The following is a 19,537-nucleotide window of genomic DNA, read 5'->3' on the forward strand; positions in this document are numbered from 1 at the left end:
AACGAAATCCGTGACAGCGGCCGCCGTGCTTAGCGAACTCAGAGTTATAACTAAGCTGGATTATCTGTCTGACAAGAACAACTATACTTGGAGAAGATGTGAGACGAACTCTTCGTTCCGAAGCTGTGGAGAGTGTGCAACTGAAGGTCAGGGATGTCCATCAGCAGTGCTTATCAAGTAACAACCTCACGAGAGTGTGATGATAGTACCGGCGCAAGAAGCTCATCGAAGAACCGTTCAAGCTCGGCATACCCAAAGGTGTGGCAACACGCTTCTCCAAAGCTCGATCGGGGAGTTGCTTGGGAGACATCATGATGAGTACGATGGTTTGCGCATTCGTCGTCTTTTGCGACCCATAACGATCCATTTGAGGTGAAGACATTGTTGAACTAGGGCTCTGGGCGTGTATCGCGGAGGATTGAGAACTCGTCCAACCTCTGATCAATGGCGACCCAAGTGTTGGCAACTGCGGTACACACTCTCACTTGTATACATGGTGGAAAGAGGTTTGTTCGGCCCCACTGCAAAGCCTCCTCTCATGCGGGATTGCATCAGTTGTAGCATCATGTTCCGCTACAATCAGCAGGTAGTACCGCTGCATATCGCCTTTTGAGATTACAGATTCCACCGTCAGGCGGACAGCATCAGCCGCGTTGTGGCTATGTGAGCACCAATGTAATCAACAGCGGTGAAACCAGTCCTCTTGCCATTCCGAAGCGTCACGATGTCCTTTCGACTTTGTGCTGTACAGCTCGCCTGACGAAATGAGGTGCGTAGTATAGCCTCGGTATGACATGTAGCCTCTGCTGATGGCTAATACTGCCTGGTACTAACGGTGCCGCCGCAATTTTGGTGCGCTCCGAGCAATGCTGTTCAAGGGAAGGAAAGAGGGAAGGGGTCTTGACGTTTGAGGCTCTGTATCTCCTTGTCTCATTGTATGGGTGTAGCCGGTTGCCAAGGTGCGGTAGCTTTCCTTCCGTTCGACAACAACCATTTCCCTGTCAGGAAAACGCACGGTTTTGGCTGTACTGGAGTGCCGGTCCATTCCCCATGAGCTACGCATGGTGCGTGTGTCTGCCACAGCTTGGATGATACGGAAGGTACCTTTACACTACCACATTTTGGATGTATTTTGGAGGGGCTGCTTCCCGCTGGTGCAGGGCCAGGAGCGGCTTCGTGTTAGACTTTACGCCAGCAACACGCAACGGGAAAGCCGTGGCTCGGAGCTTATTATCTCGACCTCGTCTCTCTATGGACTACGATGTGAGACCTCGTCGTTAGAACTTGGCGCCCAGCGAGCTGCATGCTCAGGGGCGATATATGTATACATGGTAGTGGACGAGAAACATCGTAGGTGACTTCCCTCACACTCAATCCCACCATCATGCCTCATCCCGTTTTTGCGAGGAATTGCATCCTAACCACGATCGTTGCTCTCGTTGTTATCATACAAGTTTCCTATTTTTCACACATCCAGCATACTCTGTCAAGGCACGAAGAAATACTCTCGTCTGGAGCCTCAAACAAGCGACGAGAACCAGGCGAGGGAGGGGGCGGGGTTGTCTACAGCACAGGTGACCTCCATGATGAATATGACTATATTATCGTGGGTGGAGGCCAAGCTGGTTTGACCGTTGGCAATCGTCTCAGCGAAGGCAATGACACCGTCCTCGTCGTCGAATATGGCCATCTCTACCGCCACGACCCGCTCATAGCTCGTCCTTGGCAACCTTTCGACGCCTCGCACGGTCTCTTCCATGATCCTAAGCTCATGTTCAACTTCTCCTCAGTACCTCAGCAGGGTCTCAACAACCGCACCTCCGAAGTCTCTGCCGCAGCAGTCGTTGGAGGTGGATCTACCGTTAACGGCATGTTTCTTAACCGTGGTGCCGCTGAGGACTACGATGCGTGGGAGAAGCTAGGCAACGTAGGATGGGGCTGGAAGGATCTGCTGCCATACTTCCGCAAAAGTGTTACGTTCACCCCTCCCGGGGAGATGCTGCAGAAGGAGTACAACGCGTCGTGGGATGAGGACGCGGCATACGGAGAACAGGGACCGGTACATCTAAGCAATCCGGCTTGGGCATGGCCTGGTCAAAGTGAGCCACCGAGAGTAAGTGAACTGTGCTGGTGGTAAGCTGACGTTGATAAACAGAAGTGCAGATTGAAGGATGGCAACAGCTCGGGGTACAGCAATCGCGGGAAGGCGCTGGTGGAGATGCCTTCGGCATGTGAGTGTATATAAGAACTGCATGAATAATGGGTATTGCAGGGCAGCTAACACTCCTCGGCACTAGCTTCTGGGTTCCGAGATCGCAAGATCCAAACACCGAAACGCGATCATATGCTGTTACGGCCCACCTCGACCCGGTCCTGAGACGGAGCAACTACCATCTGCTTCCGGGATACCGAGTCAATTCAGTCTTGCTCTCCAGAGACCACAGAGCTCACGGTATCGTGCTTCAGCGTCGCGATGGCAATGATGTCGGAGTCGTACGAGCTAGGAAGGAAATCATACTTGCAGCTGGTGGTGTGCAATCACCTTTAATCCTCCAAAGGAGCGGTGTTGGGCCAAAGCATGTGTTAGAAGAGGCCAAAATCGAAGTTCGCGTTGAGCTTCCTGGTGTTGGTATGAACCTGCAGGATCACCCTGCTAGCGGGTTGGCTTATGAATGTGTGTTTAAACATCATTGCGGCGAGAGAGGGACGTTCTGCTGACAGCCGTGGTCTGATCAGTCACCACTGACATGTACCTCAATCCAAACAACATGTCGAACAATGCCACCTTCGCCGCCGAGGCTCAGGCACAGTTCGAGCGAGACCGATCAGGTGAGGATCTTCCTGTTGCGGACAATGCACGCATTTCGTGCCAACACTGACACGACCGACAGGCCCATACGCTGGCGGCCACAACACCGTCGCCTTCTTACCAAGCGCAGATTTTCACCCGAACACTGACGCCCTCGTCTCATCCGTCCGCAGTCAAGCACCCTACGACCACCTCCCAGCCGCCTACGCATCTGACCCTACCCTTCTAGCCGGCTATCTTTCACAACGTCAGCAGATCGTCCACGCTATGTCCTCACGCACCTCGGCTCTCATCGAGATGCCTCTGGCTGGGGATGCCTACTGCCTTCTCATCCTGCAAAAGCCGCTCTCTCGGGGCACAGTGACCGTTGACCCTACCGACCCGGCAAACGGCACGCCTCGCCTCGACTTCGGCACTCTCGCCAACCCGCTCGACACGCACGTCCTCGCCCAGATGTACCGCCGCGCGCGCCAATGGTATCAGACCGACGCCATGCAGACGCTGGGACCTTACGAGCACTCGCCAGGACTAAACGTGCAGAGCGATGAAGAGCTTGAGGCGTTCATTCGCGAGCACGCGGAGAGCACGATTGGGCACCAGAGCGGCACATGCGCCATGTTACCGCGGGAGTTGGGGGGCGTGGTAGATGCAGAGTTGAGAGTGTATGGGACCAGAGGGCTGAGCGTGGTGGATGCCAGCGTGATACCCTTGATCCCAAGCACGAATTTGTGTGCTACCGTTTATGCAGTGGCGGAGAAGGTACGGTCGTCCTCACAACCGCTTCAGGCTGGTCCTGTAGGAAAAACAGCAGACGAGGCTAACGAACCATATAGGCTGCGGACATCATCAAGTCGCGACATCGTGTTGTTGGCGTGAAGGAAGAAATCCATGATTTACGTTTATAGCGATAAATTTGCTACATTAGCATGGTGTTTGCGGGCCAGGTTGCCATGCGGGCAGATTGTTCGTCTTTAATAAGCGATGTGTGCAGGCATTTAGCTCTGAAGAGCTGCTTGTCCAAGCCAACGCTTGTGCAATTGATTCAGTACGCTATATATGATGGTGTTACTACGTGACAGATGCACAAGTGAATATAGTAGGTATAATGTGCCCCACTTCCCGAGGCCGCTGATGGAGTCGCCGCAAGCTTCATGCACAGGACAAGAGCCCGTTGAAGCGATCAACTGCCGACCAGCTGATCCACACCTCACACGCGGCAGCCCACGCCACGACGTCGTACATGTGCCAACCATGCACAACTCCCACGCCGGCGTATGCCAGGAATAGCCGTGCATAGGCAGCGCACACCATCGCCTTCCTTACTCCCCGACATCGACTTAGGCTGCACCTTCCTCAACAGGCGGTAAAGCATTCACACAACATGCCCTCACCAGCGCTGGTCGCTTCGCCTCACAATGCGGCCGGCGCAGCGATGCCTGTGTCGCCGCGCTCCAGCACGAGTGGCGCGCTACAGCGGCCATCGATAGTGAAGCGGCACAGCAGTCAGTCATCACACGGCGGCTCACGGAACAGCGTCCTGAGTCCTGGCAGTGCCGGCGAGCACCACCCTCTCCGCCATGCTGTTGCCGGAAGGCAGCGACACGCCAAGATTGTCCTCCCGCGCAATCACAGCAGCGGGCGGAACTTGGCCAAGATGGGCCGGCAAGCTGCAGCTACTGCAGCGCATGCACAGGGTGTACAGCATGCAGAGGACGAGCGAAAGCACCACACACGCAACCGGAGCCATGAGGGCGACACCGAGATCCGCTTGCCAGGCTCGCTGGACGAACAAGATCGGCCACCAATCAGGAGGAACATGACTGCGTATGAACTGCCGCGAAACCGGTCCGGAACGAAGCTCAAGAAGAACTTCTCGCATGGCCAGCTTACGCGGCTGCAGTCCGGGAAGAACTTGGCGGGGATGACGAGCAGCCACCAGAAGCCACCGCCAAGTCCCGGCTTGAAGGGCAAGAAGAGTAAGCGCAAGAGTGTGGAATTGGATCTGCACGAGCAGGAGGTAGAGCTGTTAAGGCAGCAACAAGAGCAGAAGGCCAATGCTGCGCCAAAGAGAGTCGGTTTCGCGGTCGGGAGCGCTGAAGAGACGTCGGATGACAACGCGGCGCCGCAGATGGACGGCAGTGGAATGCAGGAGGACGAGTGGACTGAGGAGAGCGCGAGCGCGAGTCCGTACAGTACCAGGCAGCATTCCCGGAGAACGAGCGTTGTCGTGGACAAGCCACCTGACGAGCCATCAACGCGCAAGCCACAACATCCGAGCGTCAGCCTGCATACTACCGAGACTACACAACCTAGAGAAGCTGTGGAAGAGGTACAGCAGTCAAGACCAGAAGCTGATCGAACTCCCGCGGCGAGTGAAGAGGATACAGATGAAAGCGATGTTATCAGTCCTCATACGCTCGAACCCAGCCAAATGAGAGAGCTTGTATTACCACACGAACCGTTGCCGCCATCACTGCAGCCCGAGCCGCAATCGACCATGCAGCCGAAATCACAGACACGAAGCCCAGTCCATGCCGCCAAAGATCACCCTAACCCTACCGTACAGCGTCTGACCAGCGCTCAATTACCCGCTCCTGCTTTAGTGAGCTCGATCAGCGCACTCGACGATGTACACAGTTCACGCGGTTCACCCGCGCCTTCCTTGCGCTCTTCACGTTCCATTGTCGGCCAAGACGGTGCACACGATCAGCCCTCGGAAGAAAGCGAACTTGTATCGCGCTTTTTGCCAAGCGCATCACACCCGTCTACCGGCAGTGGGAGCAACACCGCGGCAATGAGTACGCCAAAGACAGGCAGCTTTCAAAGTAACAACATGCCTGAGAGGGAGCCAGCTGCTGAAGGTGTGCGGTCGACTGACACATCCTACCACGCTGGGCCCGTCAGTCCTGGATCGACAATCTCAGGGTCTTCTGGTGCAGCAACGCCGGCGTTAGGGAGGAGCAGGATTGAGTTGAGGATGATGCACGACAAGGCGCTCGCGGATCGCGAAGCTGCAGCTGAGAGGCAGCCACTGGTGCCACACCACATCTACGACCGTCGCAACGAAACGCTCAAGTCCTATCTCAACCTGGCAGCTCTAGGGGGCGATGGCAGAGGCGGGTTAAATGCGCATACCGGGTTGAGCCTTGGACCGGAGATTTTCCAGGGTCGCTTCAAGGCCGTTAACACCGAGCTGAAAGTGGTACAGAAATTCCGTGACCCAATTGCAGAGTCCCTTGAGCGCCTGCAGAAGTGCCGAGGTCCCAGGCTATTCCAGAAGCAGAGTCCGCAGAAACAGCTTCAGCAGCAGCATACAGCGCTCAAGCAGAGCAAGTCTGCGATTACACTACCGTCCCGGTCGAGACCGAGCCGCGAAACGAGCAAATTGTCAACCTCAGCGTCACCGCCAAAGTTTGTGCCGCAGAGTGGCCCGCAAGCGAAGAGCGCGAGCCCGCAGAAGCCGGCTGATCCCTCAAGTTCGACGGGCTCGGTTCGGGTGCAGACTACGATCGAGCAGTCGTCGCGACCTTCCTCACAGCGCAAACCCGGCAAGAGAGGCGTCAGCTTTGCTGGAGTCGAGTCGGATCCGAAGCGGGACTCGACAGAGGAGCAGACAGAGCAAAGGAAGGATCAATCGAATGTCGACGAGCATCTGTCGCCAGACATGATTGCGCGTCGGCTATGGGAGAGCGTGTGATAAACGACCAACATGGTAAGTCTTCGTGAGTGCGTGAAGTCCGTGTGTTTTGGCAGGCGGGCAGGAGCAGTGAGGTTGTGGAGAAGCATTGCGCGGGTGCGTCTATCGGGCATTGCCTGCAGGCGTCTTGGGCTAGCGGTACTGGATGGTTAGCGAGGCGTTCTTTTGGGAGGTATCGTTACAGCGCTGATTATTTTACTGCTTTGCATGACCTTCTAGACCTAGGACACACGCGAGCTGGATACACATACGGTCGGCCGCGGCATAGTCTGGAGCGTGGGGTGGAATCCGGGGAGACTGGGGTGTTGGAAGCGCTAAGCATGCAGGTACCAGACAAGCTCCAGACAAGGCTAAGCGCTTCTAGATATTCTCCGAAGGCATTACTCTCCCAGCACCTAGCATGGATCAGTCAGGATGAGATGTTGAGCAATCGTACGCTTTACATCGACATCGGCAACGCTGTTCCATAGACTGGTCGAGGGACAGCGATATATCACCACTTCGGCACATAGTGTATGACCCAACTTGCGCTAGGCCCAATCGGTGTGTTTGCGACAGAAAGTCTAAGGCTCGAAGCAATTTCCACGCCCGGCAGCGCTAGGGCAATGATTGGCACTGCATGGCACCGTTGAACATTGCACGAAATGCCATGTCATCTCACAGTCTGGCCACATGACTGCAACGGCTACTGGTATGCATATAGTATTGGTCGGCGTTCTTGTGTCCTCGCTAGCGCTTGTGCTCGGTTCTTCCCTCTCTTTGCTCTTCTTGCCGTCCGCATAGCTACTCATCGTCGCCACTTCACTTGAGACGACCACTGTCATTACCTACAGTCATCAACTGCATCCACTTGACATCGACACCTACTACGGCCGGACGAGGCAATTCACCGACGAACGGTAACTCTCCGAGGAATACCTTCTACGACGAACAAGACGTCTCACTTTCGAGAGTTTCCTGGATTAAGACACACAGTTGCGGCACTGTGTACTGAGCCACGGTTTCTCTTCGACTGTCAATACACATTTCCGGCACTATTGGGTTGCATCAACAAACAAGATTGGACCTAGCATTCCAAGCGATCCGTCATCTTGCAGGACCTCGATCTGCGAACCACTCTCCACATTCCAACGTCTGCACTACAATATGCGGATTCGAAGCTGGTCGGCAACAGCAATCGCCGTTGCGTCAATCTTCTCGCCCGGAGCCTTTGTCGCAGCTCAGGCACCCTCTGCCGAGTCTATTAGCATAACCGCTACCGACTTCGCGCACTCAGTTGCTACCTCGAGCGGCACCGCAACGACCACGCATACGATTACTAGGACAGTAATGAGAGTGGTAGAGACCGCGTACGCGACTATGAGCGCAAATACTACGACGTCGTCCGTGCGTCCAAGCTTGACGCTGACGCCTTACTATAACGGCACGGTTAGCCTGTTGGGCACTGGTGCTGCGTCGAGTACGTTGGCTATGCCGAGTCCTCGGCCGATCATACCATCGACTGGGGATGCTTCGGAGCTGTGCTTGGATGTTGTTTGCGTGGCTGCATTCGCATGGCTTGCTGGGTTGCTTGTCGCCTGACCAAGTTACATCCTATATTGCACGCTTGTCTTCATTCCATGTTGACGCAGTCACGTCTCAATGATAGCGTCGGCGTCACGGGAAACTCCCTTACGCTGGCTGCCCCATTTCAAGATCTCTTTTGCGGCGGAGCCGCATTGTGCTTTCGCATTCATGTACCTAATTGATACCCTCAGTGCTGCACTTGAACGCTTGACCCGGCCGCGCATACCCTGTGAACGACGAGTCACCATCCTCGCAGAGCTCGTCTCCGATCAAGCGCTACAGACTGACCGGATACCACGCTGAGCTTCCGCCGGAAGGTTGCGCGGTGACGACGTGCCGTTGTGCCTACACCCTACTGTCTGGTTGTGACGCAGAAGCAGTGGAGGCTTCGGCAGCTTCACCTGGCTCCTTGTCCCTCTCCAGCGCAAAGTACTCGTCCCACTGGCGCTGCACTTCGATATCCTTCTTGGCCCCGTCGATCTCCGTCTTGTGGTCCTTGATCATCGTTGCTTTAGCCCGCGTGATCGTCTGACGTTCTGTCTCATCCTCGATCTTGCGAAGGCTTTCGTCCATGGTTGTAGTGCGACTCGCCACATACCCAACGGTTTGCCGTCGCAGTTCTGACGCTGCTGTGAATTGGTTGTACTTGTTTTTCGAGTCAAGGCGACGACGAGCAATCTCATCGTTTGACGTGTCGCTTGGAACACCGCTTACCAATGCGATGTTGCCTTCTGAACTATCAGCGGTATGTTCCAACTCACGATCACGACGACGTACGAGCTTGCAGGGCGCTTGAAGCAGCCTCTGCCAGGCTACGCCTCGAGTCAGAGGACACATCTAGGGTGGCTGTTCCTCCGCCATGCTGTCATCAACAGGCTGTTGTTGGGCCATTGTGGACTTGTCTGTATCACTGTCGTATTGGGAACTTGAGAACTTCGAATCTCTAGTGTCACCGTTCGCTTGTCGCTGGGTCAAACGACGCGTAGCAGAGGGCAATTAACCGCCGAATGTCATTCACGGACTCTGTGCGCAGTGTGAATACGAAGGAAGCCGGAAGCACATGGTAGTAATGAATCTTACTTCCGAGCAATAGCTTCTTTCCGCGCTGTGGCGACGGCGCTATACCATCGTAACTTTGCTTCCCAGCGATGGAGGCCTTGAGCCATCACGGTGAACGCATCTTATAACCTCCTTCAACCAAGACCCAGCAGCCGCTTATTCTTCTTGATCAGCTTCTTGAGCCTCCCTTCATTCTCCTCAGCTATGCGCTTCGCCTCCAGCAACTGCCGCTCTACAATCTCCAGACTGTGCTGTACGATCTGCTGCTCAGGGTTGACCGGAGCCACGGTGCCCGCCTGAGTCTGCTGGCCACTCCTCGCACCTGCAGCCGAAGGGGGCGGCGTCGCTGGCGGCATAACGAACTCGTTAATGTACTTGCTCGCCTCATCCACCAAAAATGCGCCCTTCTTAAGCGGCACGCCATCCTGAACCATCTGCTCCATCACGCTTGGACCACGCGTCGATGCATTGTCGAAACTGCGTTTCAGCGCCTCCAGGTCGATGTTCGGAAATTTGATCTCATTTTGGGGTTTGCTGGGATGGAAGCGGAGGTCTTCCGGCATCTCGCGAAGTGCCTTCTCCAAGTCCAGGAACCTCGCTTCCAGCTCCTCGGTCAACGCCCGAAGGTGTGCACCCGACGGAGTCACCATGCCTCGGTCCCAAACGCGCCCGTCCTGCCCACCGTAATGCACAGCAGGCACTGTACCCCTGAGCAGCGCCTCCACTTCATCTTTCGTAAGATTGATCTTCCAGTCCGACTTCCAGAAGGCGGGGTTGTGTAGATCTTTAGACGAAATGTTCTGATTGGCCTTGAAATGGGCGCTTGTCGGCGTGCGAAACAGGCTGTCAATGCACTTCTGGATCTCCGGCGCCTGCGCTTTGAGCTCAGCGAGCAAGCTCGCAGCAGTCAAAGTCGGTGTCGGTGGCGGAGAGGGCTCATGTGGAGCGGGTATAGGTGGAGGTGGAGCCGGCATCGGCGCCTTGACTGGGGTTGCAACGCGTTCAACCTTCGGCACCTGGCTCTCTTCTTGCACTGCTGCTTTCTGACCAGGACTCACAGGGCGACTCGCTGTCGGTGTGGTCTCCGCCATTTCCGTGATCTCTCTAACTTTCGTTGGTCTGGCCTTCGGCTCCTTCTCCTTCTTTGCCTTTTTCTTGCGGCTGATGATCGCCTCCTGATGTGTTAACTCTTCCGGCATAGGAGGCTTGACAGTGTCGTCTTGCTTGGCTTTCTCCTCTTCTATGGCTTTTGCTCGCTCCTGCCTCTCCTTCTTGAGCTGATTCTTCGTCTTTGTGCGCACAGGCGCTGAGCCTACCATGCCGGTCGTTAGCGAAGACGTAGCGCCTGGCGGCGGGGAGTTTGCTCGAGAGAGCGATGTGTCCGTCATGGAGATGTTGTCAGATATCGAGATCTGCTCGCTCGAGGGTGTCCCTGGTGGATTTATCGAAGCGACACTCGGCTGACGTGACGGCAACTTGATGCCGCTTCCTGGCGTGGGCAGAGCAGGCGTTGAGAACGGCTGTGGTGGTGGCGTCTCGGCCTTGGGAGTCTGAACAACTCTTAATGTTCGCGGTGCGCTTTTAATAGCGGGAGACGAGACGCCAGGACTTTCCGGCTTCGATGCGATAGACGGCGTCCTCGACATAGGCACTTGCGGTTTGCTCGGCGTGCTTACGTCGGTCGGAATTTCCTTTGAGGAGCTGGCCACCACAGCAGAGGGCTCGTCTTGTGTCTGATTGACGGCGGCTGTAATATCAAGCTTGCCTGGGTGCTTTCGTTTGCTTCCCTCATCCTTCTTCGCATCCGACTTGGTCGGCGTTACTGGTGCAGCATTTGCATCACTTGCCTGCACAGTAGCCATGCCCTTAGATGCTGGCTGCATAGCTGTTGGCGCTGAACTCTTCCGCATCTCCGCAGGTTTGGCCGGCTCCTGCTTCGAACCAGAGGGCTCTGGTACTGCCTTTGGAGCTTGGTCCGGCATGATTGGTGTTTCGGGACTTGCTATTTTATTAGGTTCAGGAGCTGGTGCCTTTGACGAAGAAGGCATCACTGCCTCATGTGAACTTTTGAGCCCAGTCCCTGGGATAGCCACCTGCGCAGCAGCCTTGGGTGCCCTTGTCGGCGTCTCTTGAACAGACTGCGCTTGCGATACCTTGATCTCACTCAGCCCTCTCGATGGCGTTGCCGGCCTTGAGCTAGGCAGTCGTGGCGTCCCAGGCCTACTACCGGGCTTCAACGGAAGCGCCGGTACGACCTGAGCCAGGCTTACTTGCCGTCTCAGGCTCGCTCTACTCCCAGGTCTGCTCACTGGGCCTTCCAGGTCCAGATTTGGCAAGGCATTTGGCTTGACGATCAGGCCAGGAGGCACTGTGGTCGCAGAACGTCGGTCCTCGTTCGCGGACTGCCCTTCGAACCCTGGCGGTACGGGCGGTGTTGAGTGACGAGAACCGGTTGTCGGTGGTACGTTCTCCAGTTGGATGCTTGCTTGACGAGATGGCGTCGGTAAGGGTGGGAATTCAGACTCGGCTAAAGAGGCAACGTTAGCACAGAAGGTTCTGCTCAAGGTTGGACGTCTCAATGTTAAGCAGTGCGGTGCAGATGCGATGGTGCGCGGCTCTCCTCCTCTTCTAGTTTCTGGCCGTTGGCGGCGGCACAGTCGCCGAACCACGCATTGTGCGGCGGGTCCACCTCGCAGCAAGCTATAGACTACCCGAAGAAACACGCAGCTAGTTACAACAGCAGGCGAAGGTCGTTCTCAAGGCGTCACTTGCTTCAGGTATGGACGAGGTAAGCGGTTGGAGATGAGGTGACACACTATCTTTTCATCTATCAGCCGCTGACCCTATGTGAAGGTTCGCTGTAAGCATACGTACATGAAGTGTCGAAGCGTGATGGAACATGCAATGAGAACACCTTGCCTTGTTGAATCCCCAACGCCTTTCCGATGTCCAGATCGTGATTCGAGGGATCGTTTCTGACGCGCCTTCTTGTGGTGTGATGCTACAGTCGGTTCGATTAAGCACGGCAATACTTATAGTCGTGCCGCCGACCCCGTTCCACCAACACCTTGCATACCGAAGCAGAAAACACTACCAGCGCCCACTGTAACCGCCAGCGCCGCCGCCGCCGCCACTATGCATCAGACCCGCACTCGAGCCGTAGAAGCCACTCGCACCTGCACCGCCTGCACTGGGTAGACCGCCAGCAGCAGCAGCAGCAGCAGCAGCAGCCTGAAAGCGACCTTGTAGCATGGAGGAGTGATCCGCGGAACCAAGATCGAAGCCAGAGGAGGTGGACGAGGTGTTAGCGTGCCCTTGGCGGCTGTGCTTCTTACTCTTTTTCTTTCCACGTTGGCTCGTGTTGCTCTTCTCGCCGTCGGAGAAGACACTGTTGCCGTAGCCTGCAGGATTCTGCATCAAGGATCCACTAAAAGCACTCTGGCCGCCGGCTGCTGCTGCTGGCGGGTACGGTGTGGAGGCTGTGCTATAATGGTTAGGAGGGGAAGTAAAAGCATGCTGCAACTCACGTTTGTCGCCGCGCAGAAGGTTGCGCATCATTTCTTCGTTAGCGTTTCCGCGTTGGGGCCCGAGGTTGGTGCCATATTGCAGGCCACCCGTTGCAAAGCCATGACCTTGTCCGAAGGTCATGCCGCCGCTGACAGGTGGCGTGCCGCTTGTCTTAAGGCCAGGTGGCGGGCCTTGAACATTCGAGGTAAAGAACTGCTGGTTGCCTTGCTGCCCACCAAAACCACCTTGTTGCGGAAGGATCGAAGATTGCTGGTTCATAATCTTCATGTTCGCCACAGGCTTCACGGATGCTGACGCGCTTGCAGTGTCGTTTGCGAACGAAAAGCGAGACACGTTGCGCTGATGGCCAGGTGGGTTTGAGCCTTGCTGCGGGAATGGCGAGTGTTGCGCGTGGTTGTCAAGGGCGTAGGACGCCGGGTCATTGCTCTTCATTGTCTGTAACAGCATTTGGTGGTGCTGTTGAGGTGTGAGACCACGGTCGCTGAAGCCAGATGGACTCGTTATGCCACCACCGTTGAACTGGAACCTCGGATCCAGTCCGCCATCCTGACCGGGCGGACGTATTGCGCTCGAAGTCTGCGCGTTTTGGGATTGTCGGTCCTCAGGTTCGCCGCCTAACTGTAAGCTGCCACTCATTGCACTCGAATCTTGAATGTCTTCATGGTCAGTTTGCTGCTCGATAGGTTGTGGTGGCGGTTGCTGAAAAGCCTGAGCCTGAGCTTCTTGCTCCATTCTTCGCTGCTCCTCTTCGCGCTGCCGCCGGATACGCCTTCTGGCTCCGCCGTTGTTGTCGAATAGGGGCGGGTAGTTGGTGATGATGTCGATTTCAGCTTGCGGGAGCGATGAAAGGGAGAACACAAACTTGAAGTCATCGAGACTAAAGTTCTTTACCATGTCCGAGAATGGCGAAGAAGGTCGAGGTTTGCGCGGACGGGTCTGGTGTGGCGTAGTGGTAGCCGCGGACGGTACGGGTGCGGCAGCAGGTTGACTTGCGGCAGGCGGTTGACTTGGGGCTGCTTCGGTGGGCACGTCCAGATGTGCAGGCGTTGCATGAACGATTGCCGGGCTTTCCATTGCTCCACTTGTAGAGCGACTTTCGGCTCGGCTAGGCGCTGTTTGCAGCGGCTTCGATGCCCAGGAAGCTGTCGACGGCAGCGCGGGCCGGTCGGTCAATGAGCCATGACTTTGCTCGCTGGATTGTCTGGTCATAGGCTGGGCGGCAGAAGCAACAGGCTGCTGACTTTGCGGAGGCGGTGCTCGCTCATCCCGGTGTTGCGCTGAGCCTGCGTTCAGTGCGGACAAATCGGCTCGCGAGTAACTTTCGTTGGCCTCACCCGGTTCATGCAGGAACATACACTGCCGGTTGGTACACGTCTCGTTTCGAAGGTAGGCTGAGCAATACTTCGTCGTGCCAAACTGCGCTCGTAGCGTTCTATCTCCGTTCTTGCTACCGTTCACCGCCGCTATGCATGATGCCGCATCTTCCTTGCGTTCGTACGTAACGTATACGCCGACGGAGTGCGGATGGCTTGGATCCTTGGCCTTGGAGACGACAATCTTGATAATCTTGCCGTACTGTCCAAAGTATTGATCGCCTCGTAGCGTTTGCAGCAACTGGTCCTCATGTGTCGTCGGATTGAGCCCCGTCACATAAACGAGGTTCTTCTGAACTACACGCATGCCAGCCAAGTGCTTCTTGCTAAGGTAATCGGCCTCGGCCTTTTGCTTCTCCTTCGCCAGAGCGGCCTGTGTCTTTTTCTGCTTCTGTGCTTGACGGGCCTTATGCGCGGCCATTTCCTCAGGCGTGATGGTCTTGTATTCGATGTTCTTGTCATCATACGGACGTCGACACGCAGGACAGAGGCCATTCATGTTGTTCTTGACGTTGTTGTAACAGAACTGGCAGATCTAGCGATATCGTCAGCTTGCCAAACTCAAACTCGAGATGGTGTTTGTCTCGTTCTCACCTGATATCCGCACGGACAAGGTTTGAAACCCTTGTCCGTGAGATCGAACTCTTCCACGCAGAGGGGGCATGATTCCTCCTCGTCATCATCAATGAACTGGTCCTGCTGAGTTCTCGACATAACGTCGTGCTTGATATGGGAGATGGTATGCTGATGCGTGAAGGGCGGGTATGAGGTGCCCGGAGAAGCGCACCCGTGTGTGAAGTCTGCGATGGTGAAGCCAGCTTGCTGGTGTCTAACAGCTCACACCGTGCAAAGGAGAGCCTTGGATGAGAGTGACGGGAAGTCTCGCATGGAATCCTGATGGAACGCCGATGGGTAGCGGTCGAATATCCGGCAGTGCGGAAGGGGAGATTGATGGAACAACTCGACACGTCTTAGGAGAAAGCACTGTCGGCACCGCGCGAGGTTACAAGCAACTCTCGGAACCTGCGCAGGTGGCGCCCGGCTGCTGCCGCAGACACGTGACGTCTTTCGGGGAAAGCGAGGCAAGCTTGCACGCCCGCTTCGCTATAGCTTCAATGAGTGGTCACTGACGGAGCCAACAACATGGCCGCACGCTCATTGACTCGGCCGTTGCGGTCTGTCGTGACGGCTGCAAGAGAGGATGTGCGGACGGGCGCGGTGCGGAGGTGCTTTGCGAGTTCAGCAAGACGAAGGGGAGAAGGAGACCTTTCCTCGGCGGACAAGGGCAGTCTGCCCGTGAGCGATACCAGTGATCTACCGAACATGCGACACGCACAGAGAGGGCCGCAGGGCAGACTTCACGCGCCAATTGTCAACCCAGCAGGTGCGACAGCCCCCTCCGAGACCAAGTCGGCCGTAGCTAACCACCGCGTATAGACAAATTCGTAGAGCAAGGAAAGTCGCTACACCAGTACGGACAGTATCTACTGTCATGTCTGCCAAAGTACATCCAACAGTATGTCTAGCATGCTTTCCACGCATGTACGAAGACGTTATGCTGAGCAAGCCTGCAGATTCTCCGTATGGAAGGACGAGCTCACCATCTTCATCCCGCCCTCTGGCGTCATTCCCGTGTTCACCTTCCTCAAGTACCACACCGCCGCCGAATTCACATCGGTCATGGACATAACGTGCGTTGACTACCCTACCCGGGATCAACGCTTTGAGGTCGTCTACAACATGCTCTCCGTTCGCCACAACAGCCGTATCCGGGTGAAGACGTACGCCGATGAAGCGGCACCCGTACCCAGCATCACCAGCTTGTATGACGGTGCAAACTGGTACGAGCGCGAAGTTTACGATCTTTTCGGTGTTTTCTTCGTGAACCATCCGGATCTGCGGCGAATTATGACCGACTATGGCTTCGACGGCCATCCTCTCCGGAAGGATTTCCCCATGACTGGCTACACTGAGATCAGATACGATGAGGAGAAGAAGCGAATCGTGGTCGAGCCGCTAGAGCTCACCCAAGCATTCCGTAACTTCGAGGGTGGTACGGCTGCCTGGGAGCAAGTGGGTCCTGGCCATGACCGAAAACCTGACACAATGAAGCTGCCAACGCCCAAGCCCGAGCCGAAGAAGGAAGAGGAGAAGAAGAAGTAAACGGGTGCCCCTTCACCGAATGGGGGTAACGTGGCGTTGGGCTGAAAGTGTACTGTACATACGCCTTGTAAAGCAAACCCATGCAATGTTTCATCTCCGTTGCTCGTGCTGTGCCCTTCTCGCAACGATGTCTCATGCCAGCGCGCCGACTGTATGACGCCAGTGCGATTAGGCGAAGAGTGGGTGTCATGAGTGGGTATGCGGCTCATGATCCCTGCCGAACCCTATCTCGGCCACGCCAACAACCTCCGATTCGAGGCGAAATCTCATAAGGCAATCGCTGCTGCGGCGTTCAGCACTTAGGACCTACCATCATACTGACAGTAGTTCGCGTCAGAAGAGGTACTGTGTGCTCGTCTGGTCAAGGTAGCAGCTACGACAAGCACGGCATTTAGAACTTAGAGTCACATTTATGTATATCTGCCGTTTATTCTTCTATCTAGTACTTCTAAAGGCATGGCTGGAACAAAGGACGATCTTAAAGTGGTAGAGCCACTGCCCGTCAATGACGAGCGGACACCACTGCTCGGAAACCAATATGACGAGCCTCCAGACCCCGCGAACGCCTCGATAGAAGCGCAAGCCGAACAGGAACGACGAGAGCACGATACTGGCGCCACGCCTGTCGCGGATGAGCCTAGTACAAAGCAGCTCTTGGCTACGATGAGCAGTCTGTGGCTGAGTACCTTTTTCGCAGCATTAGGTGCGCTATGTAGGCTCTAAATTATGCTGCGAAGATGCTGATAAAACCAACAGATAGCACTATCGTAGCAACCTTGTCAGGTCCCATCACTGCATCCTTTCACTCTGGCACGCTCTTCTCATGGATAGCATCTGGCTACTTGATCGCAAATGCAGCCTGCCAACCCCTCTCAGGCAAACTTACGGACATCTACGGACGCCGGGCAGGCCTCGTCTTCGCCATCACCTTCTTCGCTGCCGGGACGCTGATTTGCGGTCTCGCCACCGACGGCTGGGTCATGATCCTTGGCCGCGTCGTAGCAGGCGCTGGCGGTGGCTGCCTCAATACAATTTCCACCTTTGTTGGTAGTGATCTGGTTCCCCTGCGCAAACGCGGGGTTTGGCAAGGCATCGGTAACATCGTCTTTGGCATGGGTATGGGTCTGGGCGGCGTTTTCGGTGGTGGGATCAATGACAGTATCGGCTGGCGCTGGGCTTTTTACATCCAGGTTCCCTTCATCCTGGTCGCCGGCATCGCAGGTTATCTCACGGTCAAAGTACCCGTCAAGGAGACAGAGGAGTCGAAGCTGAAGCGTGTGGACTTCCTCGGCGCTTTCTGCCTCGTGGCTTGCCTGGTCCTCCTCTTGCTGGGGCTAAACAGTGGCGGCAACATTGTGCCCTGGAACCATCCGCTGGTTTACGTCTCGCTTCCGCTGTCCTTCATCTTCCTGCTACTGTTCATCTATGTCGAGGACCGGGTTGCCGCCGAGCCAGTGATACCAGTCCGGTTACTCTTGAACCAATCCGTCATGGCCGCCTGCCTTACGAACTGGTTCATGACCATGTCTGTCTTCGCTCTGATCTACTATGGACCGATCTACTTCCAAGTCGTTCGTGGAGTCAGCTCGACGCGTGCCGGCACGCTATTCATCCCGCAGTCAGTCGGCACTGCTTTGGGATCGCTCGGGTCGGGCTTGATCATGCGCGCGACCGGCAAATACCGATTACTCAACCTCTTCGCACAGCTCTTGAGCTTGACGTCCGCCTCGCTCATCCTGGGGACGTTCAATGCTACCGTGCCCGATGCGCCACCGTTCATTTACCTCTTTATGGAAGGCACGGCTTACGGCTCGATGCTGACGATTACACTGATCTCTCTGATCTCGGCTGTGGATCACAAGTACCAGGCCGTCATTACGTCTGCGTCGTATGCCTTCCGCTCAACGGGTAGCTCTATTGGTATTACCATTGCCTCCGCAGTCTTCCAGAACACACTGCAGCAGCGGCTCTATGATCGGTTTAGCCCCTTGCCTGGCGCTGCGGACGAAATCAGGCGGATACGGGAGTCGGTAGATGAGATCAAGCATCTACCAGAAGGGTGGCGTGACGGCGTCATGGAAGCATATGTTGAGGCGCTCAGAGGCGTTTGGGTGGTGGTGCTGGGCTTCGCGGTCTTGGCGTCCATCACAAGCTTCTTCATCCGGGAGCATGTCTTGCATAAGAATCTGGCGAGGAAATAGCCGTATTGGTACAATCCCTCATCTTCGAGCACCGCTCTCGTCGCTGATACTGAAGCGGCCTTCTTCCTCATCTCTCACCCGCTGGAACCCGCCATTCGCGCCCAACTTGCCGCTTCCCCGTGGTGCGTGCGGCTCGTCACACGACTCGCTCAGCAGGCTCGGATAGTATCTCCGCCAATTGAAGTAGGCGATGCCCATACCCAGCAAACTCCCGCAAATGACATCCTCGACCTGGTGCCGGTAGTCTTCCAACCGACTGATCGCCACGAAAGACGCACCGGCAAGAGGCAGCAGACACAACAGAACAAGCGCCAGGCTAGCCCTCGCCCGCAGCGCATGGGTCTGGCTGGCCAGAAATAGCGCCAAGTATCCCAACCCTGACCATGCGAAACTCGAGTGTCCGCTCGGCCAACTGCGCCAACCATCGTGTAAGAGGTTATGCTGTGTCTCTGTGCACACTTTCCAAGTCACAAGTATGTCCGTTGGAGTAGAGTCGGCGGGTTTACAGCGTGCTATGAGGTCTGGGCGTGGTCGACCGACACCATTTTTGAGCATGTCCGTGATAATGAGGGTAAGGAGGATGGTGGTCGCGAGGCCGAGGATCGTTACATGCGCTTTGTGGATGCTGGGACGGAAGGTGACGGTCCAGACGATGAGAGTCGCTAAAGGGACGGCGCCGCCATATATGAAGAGCCATACTGTGATGGAGGGCATCCAGTCAGCTTATGAAACACCAGAAGGGTTCTACCAAACCAATAGCAGTATATCAACACATTCAACCAGACATACGTGCAGGTACCGTCTCCATCTCAGCATGGGGATACTGTATTCTCGCATTGTCCAGACGAAACATCTTGTGGAAGGGCTCCGCAACCAGCTGGACAGCCAGATATGCTGCCAACAACAACACCAAACCCAGGTAATCACCGGCATAGCTCTTCTGCCAAAAGCGTAGGCCTGCTTCGTACAATCCCGTTCCCTGATCGCTTAGACCTTTGGCTCTTCGGCTGCCGCCTGTCGCTGCCATTGAAGAAGATCAGCACTCTGAACCAGAAGTCCTCAAGTCGCCAATGATCAACGAGAATGCATCGCCTGAATGCGGACGGTGATGGCAGAAGGAAAGAGCAACTTGAAATGGAGA

At 55.7% G+C, this 19,537-nt stretch overlaps 9 protein-coding genes across 9 annotated transcripts; 4 read left to right on the forward strand and 5 right to left on the reverse strand.

The window, feature by feature from the left end:
• Nucleotides 1-160: 160 nt before the first annotated feature.
• BAUCODRAFT_119306 (uncharacterized protein) lies at nt 161-382 on the reverse strand (the record flags this gene model as incomplete). The annotated part of the gene is made up of 1 exon (XM_007675117.1): nt 161-382. One exon carries the CDS (start codon nt 380-382, stop codon nt 161-163), a length of 222 nt encoding a protein of 73 aa, XP_007673307.1.
• Nucleotides 383-1,333: 951 nt separating this feature from the next.
• On the forward strand, nt 1,334-3,783 carry BAUCODRAFT_348294 (uncharacterized protein). Its single transcript, XM_007675118.1, has 6 exons — nt 1,334-2,099; nt 2,156-2,231; nt 2,298-2,674; nt 2,737-2,829; nt 2,892-3,568; nt 3,643-3,783. The coding sequence occupies exons 1-6, from the start codon at nt 1,385-1,387 to the stop codon at nt 3,712-3,714; spliced, it is 2,010 nt and encodes a 669-aa protein (XP_007673308.1). The 5' UTR covers nt 1,334-1,384; the 3' UTR covers nt 3,715-3,783.
• Nucleotides 3,784-4,001: 218 nt separating this feature from the next.
• On the forward strand, nt 4,002-6,800 carry BAUCODRAFT_30132 (uncharacterized protein). Its single transcript, XM_007674759.1, has 2 exons — nt 4,002-6,521; nt 6,708-6,800. The coding sequence occupies exon 1, from the start codon at nt 4,464-4,466 to the stop codon at nt 6,504-6,506; it is 2,043 nt and encodes a 680-aa protein (XP_007672949.1). The 5' UTR covers nt 4,002-4,463; the 3' UTR covers nt 6,507-6,521; nt 6,708-6,800.
• A 1,361-nt stretch (nt 6,801-8,161) lies between these two features.
• BAUCODRAFT_30135 (uncharacterized protein) lies at nt 8,162-8,935 on the reverse strand. The gene is made up of 2 exons (XM_007674760.1): nt 8,299-8,935; nt 8,162-8,246 (listed from the first exon to the last, which is right to left on the reverse strand). The coding sequence occupies exon 1, from the start codon at nt 8,907-8,909 to the stop codon at nt 8,418-8,420; it is 492 nt and encodes a 163-aa protein (XP_007672950.1). The 5' UTR covers nt 8,910-8,935; the 3' UTR covers nt 8,162-8,246; nt 8,299-8,417.
• On the reverse strand, nt 8,931-11,331 carry BAUCODRAFT_348426 (uncharacterized protein). Its single transcript, XM_007675119.1, has 2 exons — nt 9,153-11,331; nt 8,931-9,095 (listed from the first exon to the last, which is right to left on the reverse strand). The coding sequence occupies exon 1, from the start codon at nt 11,177-11,179 to the stop codon at nt 9,266-9,268; it is 1,914 nt and encodes a 637-aa protein (XP_007673309.1). The 5' UTR covers nt 11,180-11,331; the 3' UTR covers nt 8,931-9,095; nt 9,153-9,265.
• Nucleotides 11,332-11,518: 187 nt separating this feature from the next.
• Nucleotides 11,519-14,874, reverse strand: BAUCODRAFT_348503 (uncharacterized protein). Its single transcript, XM_007675120.1, has 3 exons — nt 14,627-14,874; nt 12,659-14,567; nt 11,519-11,950 (listed from the first exon to the last, which is right to left on the reverse strand). The coding sequence occupies exons 1-3, from the start codon at nt 14,744-14,746 to the stop codon at nt 11,859-11,861; spliced, it is 2,121 nt and encodes a 706-aa protein (XP_007673310.1). The 5' UTR covers nt 14,747-14,874; the 3' UTR covers nt 11,519-11,858.
• A 276-nt stretch (nt 14,875-15,150) lies between these two features.
• On the forward strand, nt 15,151-16,232 carry BAUCODRAFT_30138 (uncharacterized protein). The gene is made up of 3 exons (XM_007674761.1): nt 15,151-15,416; nt 15,470-15,548; nt 15,607-16,232. Exons 1-3 carry the CDS (start codon nt 15,176-15,178, stop codon nt 16,193-16,195), a joined length of 909 nt encoding a protein of 302 aa, XP_007672951.1. The 5' UTR covers nt 15,151-15,175; the 3' UTR covers nt 16,196-16,232.
• A 419-nt stretch (nt 16,233-16,651) lies between these two features.
• Nucleotides 16,652-18,396, forward strand: BAUCODRAFT_145124 (uncharacterized protein; the record flags this gene model as incomplete). Its single annotated transcript, XM_007675121.1, has 2 exons — nt 16,652-16,898; nt 16,952-18,396. 2 exons carry the CDS (start codon nt 16,652-16,654, stop codon nt 18,394-18,396), a joined length of 1,692 nt encoding a protein of 563 aa, XP_007673311.1.
• An 18-nt stretch (nt 18,397-18,414) lies between these two features.
• Nucleotides 18,415-19,423, reverse strand: BAUCODRAFT_119318 (uncharacterized protein; the record flags this gene model as incomplete). The annotated part of the gene is made up of 2 exons (XM_007675122.1): nt 18,415-19,094; nt 19,186-19,423. 2 exons carry the CDS (start codon nt 19,421-19,423, stop codon nt 18,415-18,417), a joined length of 918 nt encoding a protein of 305 aa, XP_007673312.1.
• Nucleotides 19,424-19,537: the final 114 nt, after the last annotated feature.

Source organism: Baudoinia panamericana, assembly GCF_000338955.1.
Source record: "Baudoinia panamericana UAMH 10762 unplaced genomic scaffold BAUCOscaffold_2, whole genome shotgun sequence".
Lineage (NCBI taxonomy): Eukaryota > Fungi > Ascomycota > Dothideomycetes > Mycosphaerellales > Teratosphaeriaceae > Baudoinia > Baudoinia panamericana.